At 38.7% G+C, this 9,992-nt stretch overlaps 1 protein-coding gene across 5 annotated transcripts; it reads left to right on the forward strand.

The window, feature by feature from the left end:
- Positions 1-774: 774 nt before the first annotated feature.
- Positions 775-9,389, forward strand: LOC104109616 (nuclear matrix constituent protein 1-like). Of its 5 annotated transcripts, none has more exons than XM_070185666.1 (8): positions 775-1,191; positions 2,093-2,302; positions 3,194-3,447; positions 3,587-3,857; positions 3,939-4,022; positions 4,553-6,606; positions 7,929-8,101; positions 8,821-9,389. In XM_070185666.1, the coding sequence occupies exons 1-8, from the start codon at positions 994-996 to the stop codon at positions 9,057-9,059; spliced, it is 3,483 nt and encodes a 1,160-aa protein (XP_070041767.1). In that variant the 5' UTR covers positions 775-993; the 3' UTR covers positions 9,060-9,389. The 5 variants fall into 5 exon arrangements, with proteins under 5 accessions (XP_070041767.1, XP_009617261.1, XP_009617262.1 ...); XM_009618966.4 differs by having other exon boundaries at positions 7,929-8,097; positions 8,805-9,389; XM_009618967.4 differs by lacking the exon at positions 8,821-9,389 and having other exon boundaries at positions 7,823-8,066.
- Positions 9,390-9,992: the final 603 nt, after the last annotated feature.

Raw genomic sequence — 9,992 nt, forward strand, 5'->3', positions numbered from 1 at the left:
TGCTCGTGTTCATCATCCTTTAGTGATGTCCTAGGAGTATTTTCAATATATAAATTTATGTTTATACATACTTTTATCTCTTAATTCATCTATTTTCACTTTAAAAACTATTAATTATGATTTAATTTTTGACAAATTACAACCGAGAACGTCAAACCAAAGAATAGTGTAACTCACGCTATCAACCATATTAGTGAAATATATTTGATTAGTGTACTTTTGACTTACTATAAGTATTCAATTAAAATAAAAACTACTGGATATGTCTAAATAAAAAAATCATGATAACGTTAAATGTCTCCTTATGTATTCGGCCTATGATCGAATTCATAAATTAATAACAATGAAAGCCCATAGGTAACCAATAAATTTAGTTAGAAATGGATAATGTGAAATGTGTGCAGAGTGCAGACAGACAAAATACATGGCTAAAAAAGAACCCCACTCGCCTATTCCCAAAGCTTCCTAGAACCAACCTGTTAACACCGTGGCATTACCAAGCATCATAATATTCCTCTCCAGAATCCCCCAAAATACCCCTAGATTCTTCTCTATTTACACCTTTGCCCTTCTCCTTTAACTACCTTTTAAGGTCATTTTCGACAATAGCCAAAACAGAAGTCACTTTTCATCCTAAGGCGGCTCGTAAATTCCCAAAACACCCTAGCCTAACGGATATAATTATACAAAACACAAGGTTATTAATGTAACTTCACCATAAAAGAATTGGCTGCTGGACTTCAAACAGTAAATAAATTAAAATTAAAACAAACAAAACTGAGAAGTTGGGTTACGATAAAGATTTTTCATAAGGGGGTAGGTGGTTCAAGAACTCCGGCGAGGGTTTTCAAAAATTCCCTTATATTTTTCTGCTTTTTTATTCCCTTATCGTGAAACCCACTAATTTTTTCTTCTCATAAAGTTCAAATCTTTGATCTGTAATTTTGCCAATTCTTGAGAAAAAGAAAGAGTCCCTTTTGGGTAATTTTCCAAATGTCTACTCCGCCGAGAAAGATTTTCTCCGGCTGGACTTTGACACCAAGAACCGATCCGGCAAATAGGGCAGTTTCAAAGGGTAAAGATGTTGGCTTTATGGGTTCTGCACAAAAGGGTGTTTTCTTAAGCCAAGATTGTGATGATACTATGGACAAACAAGTGATTCTTGAGAAGCTCTCAAATCTTGAAAATGAGGTTAATTTACTAACCCCCACTTGTATTTTATAGTTTTTTTTATTATTTATAGAATATGATTGTTTTGCTCTTTGGTACTTTAGTTTTCTTGGGTTTAGACTATGTAAGAAGAAAGAGGTTTGTTAGTATTTGTTTAGTTTGCTTGGTATTATAAAATTATGAAGAATTATATTTTGTACTTTGTACATGGATCTTGCAAGAATTTGGGGTGTGTTTGTTTGTTATATGCTAGGGTAGAAAGTAGTTTGGGACAACTGGAGTTGGGCCAGAAGCCCGCAGAGGAGTTTTTTTCAATATAAAAAAAGGTTATTTTTGAATCTAAACAATCAAGAATCTTACTTGTACTGATGACAATTTGGAACTCGTTTCTTGCAAGTGGAGCTGATGTTGTGAAATCTAACTTGTGGATACTGTTTTGACATCTCAGTTTAGGCAACAGTAAGACATCTTATGCTGTTTATGAGTTCATCAATCTATTATGCTGCCCTGAGATTTTGTTTCTATATCTGGTATCATGCTTGTGTACGCGGACCTTACCTCTATCTCTACCTTGTGAAGGTAGAGAGACTGTTTCCGATAGACCCTCGGCTCAAGGAACAGTGAACGTATCGTGCTTTTGCATATAGATAATTCATGTAGGTTGTATTTGCATTGTCAAAAAAAAAAATGTAAGTTGTATTTGCAATCCATCTTAATTTCCCAGCCCACCGATAGAAGGGGGGGGGGGTGATCTTGCCAGTGATAAAGGATAAAATGTGCTACTGCTAGCACTTGCTGCTTCTATGCTTGATGTATATGTTAGTTTTTTTCAGTATATATATGCTGTGCCATGGGAGTTACTTCTCTTGAGTTTCAAGTCAGTTAACAAGGATTTTGTTTGACTGCTTCGTTTTTTCTGTAGCTCTTGGACTATCAATACAATATGGGCCTTCTCTTGATTGAGAAAAAGGAGTGGTCTTCTAAGTATGAAGAAATTAAGCAAGCCCTAGATAAAGCAAAAGAGGACTATAGAAGAGAACAAAACGCTTACTCAATTGCTCTATCTGAAGTGGAGAAACGGGAGGAGAATTTGAGGAATGCGTTGGGCGTTGAGAAGCAATGCTTGCTTGAGGTACACTTCTACTTCTTCATTAGGCTACCATGTTTTCTGATCCATTGTTCTTTCACGAAATGTATGATTAGCAAGCTAACATGATTAGTTACTCTCAGGAAAAAACTAATTAAAAACCGGTATCTGTTGCTAGGAGACAATAATGTTTGTTAGCTTTGCCTTGAAAGCCTTGGAAGTAATGCCAGCTTAACTGTAGACTCCTGGTTGGTAAAATAATTGTAGAAAAATTATTTCCGTCTCTTTTCCTTTAGGCAGCAGTATACTACCCTCCTACATTCCATCTCATGTGCTTTAGAACATCACCAGTGTTTGTTATCACGGATTAATATAATGATTTATAGCATATGTACCAGTTATGACCATGCAGTATGTTAACTACCGAGCAGACAAACTCCGCATATGTGCTGGAATACCAGACTTAGCCTTCTGCTCCATATGGGCACAACATGAGTTAACCTTTTTCTTCCATTCACTGATAAAAGCAAATCTGCAAATGTACGAGAGCTACACATGTTTATCTGGAATACTTCCAAGTAGTGCAAATCTGTCAGATGAACATTTACCTTGACTTCTGGTATGATGCAATTGATTTTTGTCATGTAATGATCAAAGAGGATCCAAAACATCTAAAATTCCAAGTTACAGAAGGCACTAGGAGGTAATTTTCTTGATTTCCATGCCTTTTATGTGGTGAACTTGCTCGATTTTCCTGTATGAATATTGATCTGGATCCCCTTTAGGAATGTGTCCTATAAATTTCAACTTTTTAACAAAGTTTCTGATGAGGTTTTACATGTGCTTCTTAAAGCGAAGGTTCTTGGCACTCTTGTTCAGTTTTATGATGATACTAGCCCACTGTATTGCTTTTTAATATCTTAATCGTTGGTGCAGCTAGAGAAGGAACTGCGTGAGATGCGCTCGGAGTATGCAGAGACTAAATATACAGCTGATTCAAAATTAAAAGAGGCAACTGCATTGGCTACTAGTGTTGAAGAGAATTCACTACAACTAGAATTGAAATTGCGTGCAGCTGATGCCAAGATCGCTGAGGTGAATAGAAAAAGTTCAGATGTTGAGAGTAAACTATGTGATTCTAAGGCTCAAGAAAATGCACTTAGAAGAGAACGGTCCTCTTTCAATACCGAGTATGTTCCTTTGAACACTAATATTTTCCCTCATTTCTCTATGCAACTTCATCGGTTTGATGTTCACAGTTTTGAATGATGAAAGTGATGCGATAGAATCCATTGACAGTAACAGTGTTTTTTTCCCTTGTCATCTCAGGCGTGAAGCTCATGAGAGTGCTCTATCTAAACACAGAGAAGAGTTGCGAGAATGGGAAAGAAAACTAAAGGAAGGAGAGGAGAGGCTTGCTGATGCTCGAACACTGCTTAACCAAAGAGAGCAACGAGCAAGTGAGAACGATAGCGTTTTGATACAGAAGCAGAATGACCTTGAAGCTGAGTCGAGGAAAATTGACATAGCTAACTCAGTTTTGAGGAAGAAAGAAGATGATATGAGCAGCCGACTAGCTAGTGTTGCTCATAAGGAGAAGGCAAGTTTCCTTTGATTTCTCCAATAGAGTAGCTAATGTGTATTTTGATCTTTATGTTTACTAGTTCTCCATTTGATGCAGGAACTTGAGGATGTGAAAAAGAGCCTGGAGATAAAAGAGAAAGAATTAGATGAACTACAGGAAAAGCTAAATGCAAAAGAGAGAGTGAGTACCTGCATTTATTAGTGATTTATTATTTTGTATTTGTGATTGATATTTATGAGGACAGTCCCTCCTCCTCTCGAGTCAATTTCTTTACCGGATTAAGCCATGTCATCTTCTCTTACTCTTATTTAAAAATTTCTTATTTATACCCCTTCCAATATTTGGAGTACTCTTGTCCCAGGGCTTTGGTCTAGTAGTAAGTGCACAGTGCGTGATGTGTGTGGGTTAGGTGCACGTCATGAGTTTGAACCGTGACACAGATAGCCTGGTATGTAAGTGGAGTAGGGTAGAGGGGCAGATACATTATCCACCAAGTTCTCGGTTGTCAAAAATCTAGAGTACTCCTCTAAAAATTTCTCCGCCTCACATTATCTCTGGTTGTCAGTTCTCTGTTTTGCTCCTATTGTCCCTTTAAAGTCTTTTGTTTCCGAGGAAGTAATAAACTTGAAAAAAGAGATGTCAAGTATTTCAATTATTGATAGGACTATCGTACTTACTGTATACTTATCCTTGTTATTGGAAATTACCAGGAAGAGATACAAAAGCTAATGGATGAACACCGAGCTATCCTGCAATCAAAGGAAGAGGAGTTTGAACTGGAAATGAGGCAAAGGCGGACATCACTGGACGAGGAACTGAAAAGCAAGGTGATTGAACTGGAGAAGAAGGAAGCTGAAGTTAATCACATTGAAGAGAAACTCAAAAAACGAGAACAGGCACTTGAAAAGAGAAATGACAAAATGAAAGAGAAGGAGAAGGATCTTGAATTGAAGCTGAAAGCATTGAAGGGAAGAGAAAAGTCTCTGAAAACTGATGAGAAAGAAGTGGAAACTGAAAAGAAGCTGATATTTACTGAGAAGGAGAGTTTACTGGCTTTAAGGGCTGATCTTGAGAATGAAAGAGCTGAACTCGAAAAACAACAGCTCAAGATCAATGAGGAAATGGAACAGCTTAAAGTAACCGAAGATGAGAAAATGGAACATGCTCGCCTTCTTTCAGAACTGAAGCAGGAGACAGACAATTGTAGACTTCTACGAGAAAATCTTCTGAAGGAAGCTGAGGATTTAAAGCAGGAAAAAGAGAGATTTGAGAAAGAATGGGAAGAGCTGGATGAGAAAAGATCTGTGATCAAGAAGGAGTTGAAGGAAGTTAATGAATTGACAAGGAATTTTGAAAAACTGCGGCACACTGAGGAGGAAAGGTTGAGCAAGGAGAAGTTGGAAACAGAAAATTATGTTCAGAGAGAGTTGGAAGCCCTTAAAGTGGCGCAAGAGACATTTGCAGCTACTATGGATCATGAGAGGTCAGTATTAGCTGAGAAAACTCAAAGTGAGAAAATGCAAATGCTTCACGATTCTGAAAGACAAAAACGAGAACTTGAGAGTGAAATGCTGCGGAAGCAGGAGGAAATGGAGTCTGCGCTGCATGAGCGGGAGAAACTCTTTGAGGAAGAGAGGCAGAGGGAACTTAGCAATGTTAACTATTTAAGGGAAGTTGCCCGTAAGGAAATGGAAGAGATGAAGTCTGAAAGAGTTAGGCTGGAGAAAGAAAAACAGGAAATTTCTGTAAACAAGATGCATCTTCAAGAACAACAGTTAGAGATGAAAAAAGATATCGACGTGCTTGATGGTTTAAGCGGGAAGTTGAAGGATCAAAGGGAAGCTTTTGCAAAGGAAAGAGAGAGGTTCATTGCTTTTGTCAAAAAGCAGGAGAGTTGCAGCTCATGTGGAGAGGGAATTCGTCTATTTGAGCTTTCTGACCTTCAAGCTCTACATGATGTGGAGAATTTCGAGGCCCCTCCCTTGCGTATTGCACAGGAATATTTAAAGGATGGTCTCCAGTGCTCACCTGGAAGTGCTAACAACGAGTTGTCCCCTGGTGCTCTTAATTCAGGATCTACTGCTTCTGCTGGAACCATGTCCTGGCTTCGAAAATGTACATCAAAGCTTCTCTTATTCTCACCAGGTAAGAGGATTGAGCATCCTGCATCTCAAGGTCTCATTGGTGGATCTTCTCTGGCAGAGAAATTGGTTGGTGAATTCCCTGATGGACTGTCGAAAGACGACGATCAACCAGATCGGGCTGTTTCCATCAATGACACGTGTGATGACCAGAGACATCAAAGTGATAACAGCATTAGAGAGGTGGAAGCTGGCCAAGATATTCGGGAAGACTCTGAGCAGTCCCACATGAATGCTGGTCAGCGCAGACCTGTCAGGAAAGGACGTGGTAAAAATGGTAAGACAGGTCCAACTAAGGCAAAAGCTGCAAGTGCAAAAACTATCCTTGGAAAAAATCTTAAGGAGACTGAGAATACGCACGTGAATGGAGGTTTGGAGAACTCTATTAATATAAATGAGGAGAGCCAGAAAGAATCTAGTCTTTTGGGGGAAGCACCAAGTAACACCAGAAAGCGTACTCGCATCCATACATCGCAGGGAACGGCAAGTGAATTTGATGGAAATCATAGTGATGGACAGTCAGATAGTGTGACGGCCAGCAGTCGGAGGAAGAGGAGACAAAAGGCTGCCCCATCTGTGCAGGTTCTTGGTGAAAGAAGATATAATCTCCGCCGTCCCAAAAGGTAAATCCCTTTATGGTTTTTGATTTCTGAATTTTGTCGTATTGTGTAGACAAAATGAACTGTAATGCAGAGACTATACACAAGATCTATCTTTAAATGTTAAATACAAAGTCAGCCCCCCCCAAAAAAAAAAAAAATCACACACAAAAATAAAATAGAATCTGACATGCAAAAAGAAATTTAAGAATCATTTAGAAGGGCATGTTTCTGGAGGAAAGAAACAAACCTCGCCTTCCCTAGCCCTCCTTCACTGCCACAACCAATTGGTAAAAGCCGAGAATTAATGGGGAAACTGAAATGCTTAAGCTTGGCCTCTATATTTTCAGGAAGGTTGTTAACCTCAAAGGCGTGGGTACCATGGTACTTCCATGGCTACTGGAAGTCAAACCGATTCACTTCTGAGGCCCTTAAGTCTCTTGGATAAGGTTGCGTGTGGACATTTAGAAATATTGGGTTCTTAAGGGCTATGAGTGACAGTTGAATGCTTAAGTTTGGATGCACTTTTACTAAACGAGTTCTGGAATTTGAAATTACTCATTTCAGAGTTCCATCCTCGTCCTTGTACTTCAAGAGTGGCAACCTCCATGTGATGAACATTGGTCTTAGGTTAGCGTGATGCTATCAGTACCCTAAGAATTCTCTTTCCCTGAACATTTTCTTCTCTGAAGTAAAAGTTTTAGGTTTTGAATGAAGAATACAGCTAATCATTTACTACCGATCAAAAATAAATTATAGCTGATCATGTACTCCGGACAGCAGACAGCTTGATTCAGTTTACTAGAGCTCTAAAGAGGTTTCTTTTACCGGAAGGAAGAGGTTGTGAAATTTCAATGCTTTCTTTTTATGACCCATGTATTTCTGTAAACTCAATTTAATTTGATTAAGTAGAACATGCAGACCAACCCTGGTTTGCTTGGGATTGTATGCAGACCAGTACCAAACGGATTTCAAAATTTGGTAATAGGTACTTCACAGTCGTAGTCCTGTAATCACCTGATGTCAGAGTGGTACTGGCCTTATTGGGACTAGTACCAAAGTCTTGTTTAATGGTGTCTACTCAAAGGGACTAGGAACTAGATTGATCACCAGCATCATCCTCGTGCTTGAGAGACAATTGGGTGGTCTGTCGGTCATCCAATAAAGATTTTAGGTCTCATGAAACTCTAACTTTGGAAGGAGATGACCAACTCTCTAACTGCTTCTCTTTTCGTGGTAGATTTTTCGTCTCTGTTGCTCCTTCCCCACCTTCCTCACTCTCTATGGGGGCTGGGCAGGTGTTGTTTGACAGCTAATGGTGTTTGACTTAACATTTTTACCATCAGTGCGGCTGCGGCAACGGCTAATGGATCTTTGCCAGAGCTGATCTCAAAATCTCAGGAAGAAACTTTGGATTCCAATGCTGCACCAGCAGCTCCTGCAGAGGTCAGCAGTGGAGATAATGGAGAACTCAGAAACTCTGGTGCTGGTCTTCCCACTGTAGCTGATAGCCCTGTAAGTATACTTTCTATTCTCCTGCCCTGTCTGATGTACAAATGTGCATTATTTTCACACCTATTATGATGTACGTGTATCATACTTTATTTTGTTCCCTGGCACCTCTTTCCCCCGGATATTAACCCGCAACAGCACAGGTGCGTAGGGTAGCCCGGTGCACAAGGCATCCCGCGTTTACGCAGGGTCCGGGAAAGGGGTGCAAATTATTAAACTGGATCTTTTACTCTAATGAAATATTCAAATACATTTTTCTGGCTACAACTGTTTCAGTGGGGTCGTTTGGTTGGTGTAGTAAGGAGATATAATCTCCAATAAAATACAGCATTATATTATAAAATGTTTGCTTGCTATTTTTGTTTTCGTAGCAAATAATGCTTGCATAAGTTATGCGGAAATCTATGTATTATTTTATGTGGGATAGAATGTGAAATAAGAATCTGGATATTAATAATAGATGGATTACACACGTTAAGACGGCAATACATAATGGTAAACTAACTTTTATTTTACTTGAAAAGCAAACACATTTTAAATTATACATTGTGCACTAATTTGTAACATATCAAACCAAACATCCTACAAGAAGTATCAGTATAGTCTTTGGGCACTACTAATCTCTGCATTAAAGTCGCAACATTACTAATCCATACATAACATGTCTCTAAATTGAACTATCTTAAGTTTTGCTATTATTTGTCTGGCAGTTGAAGGGTGCAGCAGACAATCAGGCACACAGTGCTGATATAGCTGATGAATTGGTAGATGATACGGGACTGAGTGAAGAAGTGAATGGAACACCTGAAGGACCCTCAGGTTACAGTGTGTACGATGAGGAACACAAAGATAAACAGGATGAGGATGATGATGGTAAGAACGAAGAAGATAACGAGGAGGAAGAGGTTCAACATCCCGGTGAAGTCTCTATAGGGAAGAAGATTTGGACTTTCATCACCACATAGTGAAGGCCAAAATGACAGTGCGCTTTGGTTGCATGCTCGAGAGAATTTTTCTAGGCATATTGACAACTATTCCATTTCCTTTGCTACTTTTAGAATAGTTTCATGCTTTTAGAGTTTGTCTAGTGGTGTGTGTATTCTTCTGGAAATGAAGTTAAAACAGAAGTCAGTTCAGATCGGGATTGTTGTGGTAGGCTTTTAATGCTTGTGATTAGGATGTCAGGTGCTTGCATATTGTTTAACCATCGTAGTGTCCATAATATCGTGGTATCACGACTTAACCATTGTAACACTAGACTTCCAGTACTTAATGTCATTGAAACATTGCTAAAATGACTTAATTGTTTCATTGTATCTGCGTTATTGCCACTTACAGACAGAAGAATTGAATATGAGACGAGTCAATGGTTATCATACCACCTTTCCTACAGTCAGAGGTCTTGGTTTAAACTTTGGGAATAAAGAATCTTTTGGTTGGAAGTGCTTTGTCAAATATTCTGCCTATATGGTACAAATTTGAATTAGTTGAACCAATGAGCTCTAGATATTGGATGATTAAGTTGAACAAAAGAAATTGCTTATGATATATTATACGTTAATTGGAGACGTTAATTGGAGCCTCATAGCTACAAATTGCAATCAAACGACAAACTTGGATTTTACTTGAATAGACATGACCAAGTAATCAGCCGAGACTCATGTTAACGTCTTTCGTCACCTTGAGATTTCCCAAAACGATTAAAGAAAAGCTTAATCGAAAACAGCCTCTACCTTCGTAAGATAGGGGTAAGGTCTGCACACACTACAAAATATGTTGTAGGTGCTCACTGGGTTTGTCGTTGTTGAAAAAAAGGAAAGGTTAAAGTGATTAGATATGTTCCAACTCTTCTTAGTTTTCTACACCTTCAAGTCTCAACAATACAAAATATGCATATA

Source organism: Nicotiana tomentosiformis, chromosome 9 (assembly GCF_000390325.3).
Source record: "Nicotiana tomentosiformis chromosome 9, ASM39032v3, whole genome shotgun sequence".
Classification (NCBI taxonomy): Eukaryota; Viridiplantae; Streptophyta; class Magnoliopsida; order Solanales; family Solanaceae; genus Nicotiana; species Nicotiana tomentosiformis.

What these genes read in the sequence shown, in the direction of transcription:
- LOC104109616 (XM_009618966.4), top strand. Translation starts at nt 994, where the DNA reads ATGTCTACTCCGCCGAGAAAGATTTTCTCCGGCTGGACTTTGACACCA. An exon ending in AGAAGCAATGCTTGCTTGAG is followed by an intron (nt 2,303 to 3,193) that starts GTACACTTCTAC and finishes TCGTTGGTGCAG; the next exon opens with CTAGAGAAGGAACTGCGTGA. An exon ending in CCACTGTAGCTGATAGCCCT is followed by an intron (nt 8,098 to 8,804) that starts GTAAGTATACTT and finishes TTTGTCTGGCAG; the next exon opens with TTGAAGGGTGCAGCAGACAA.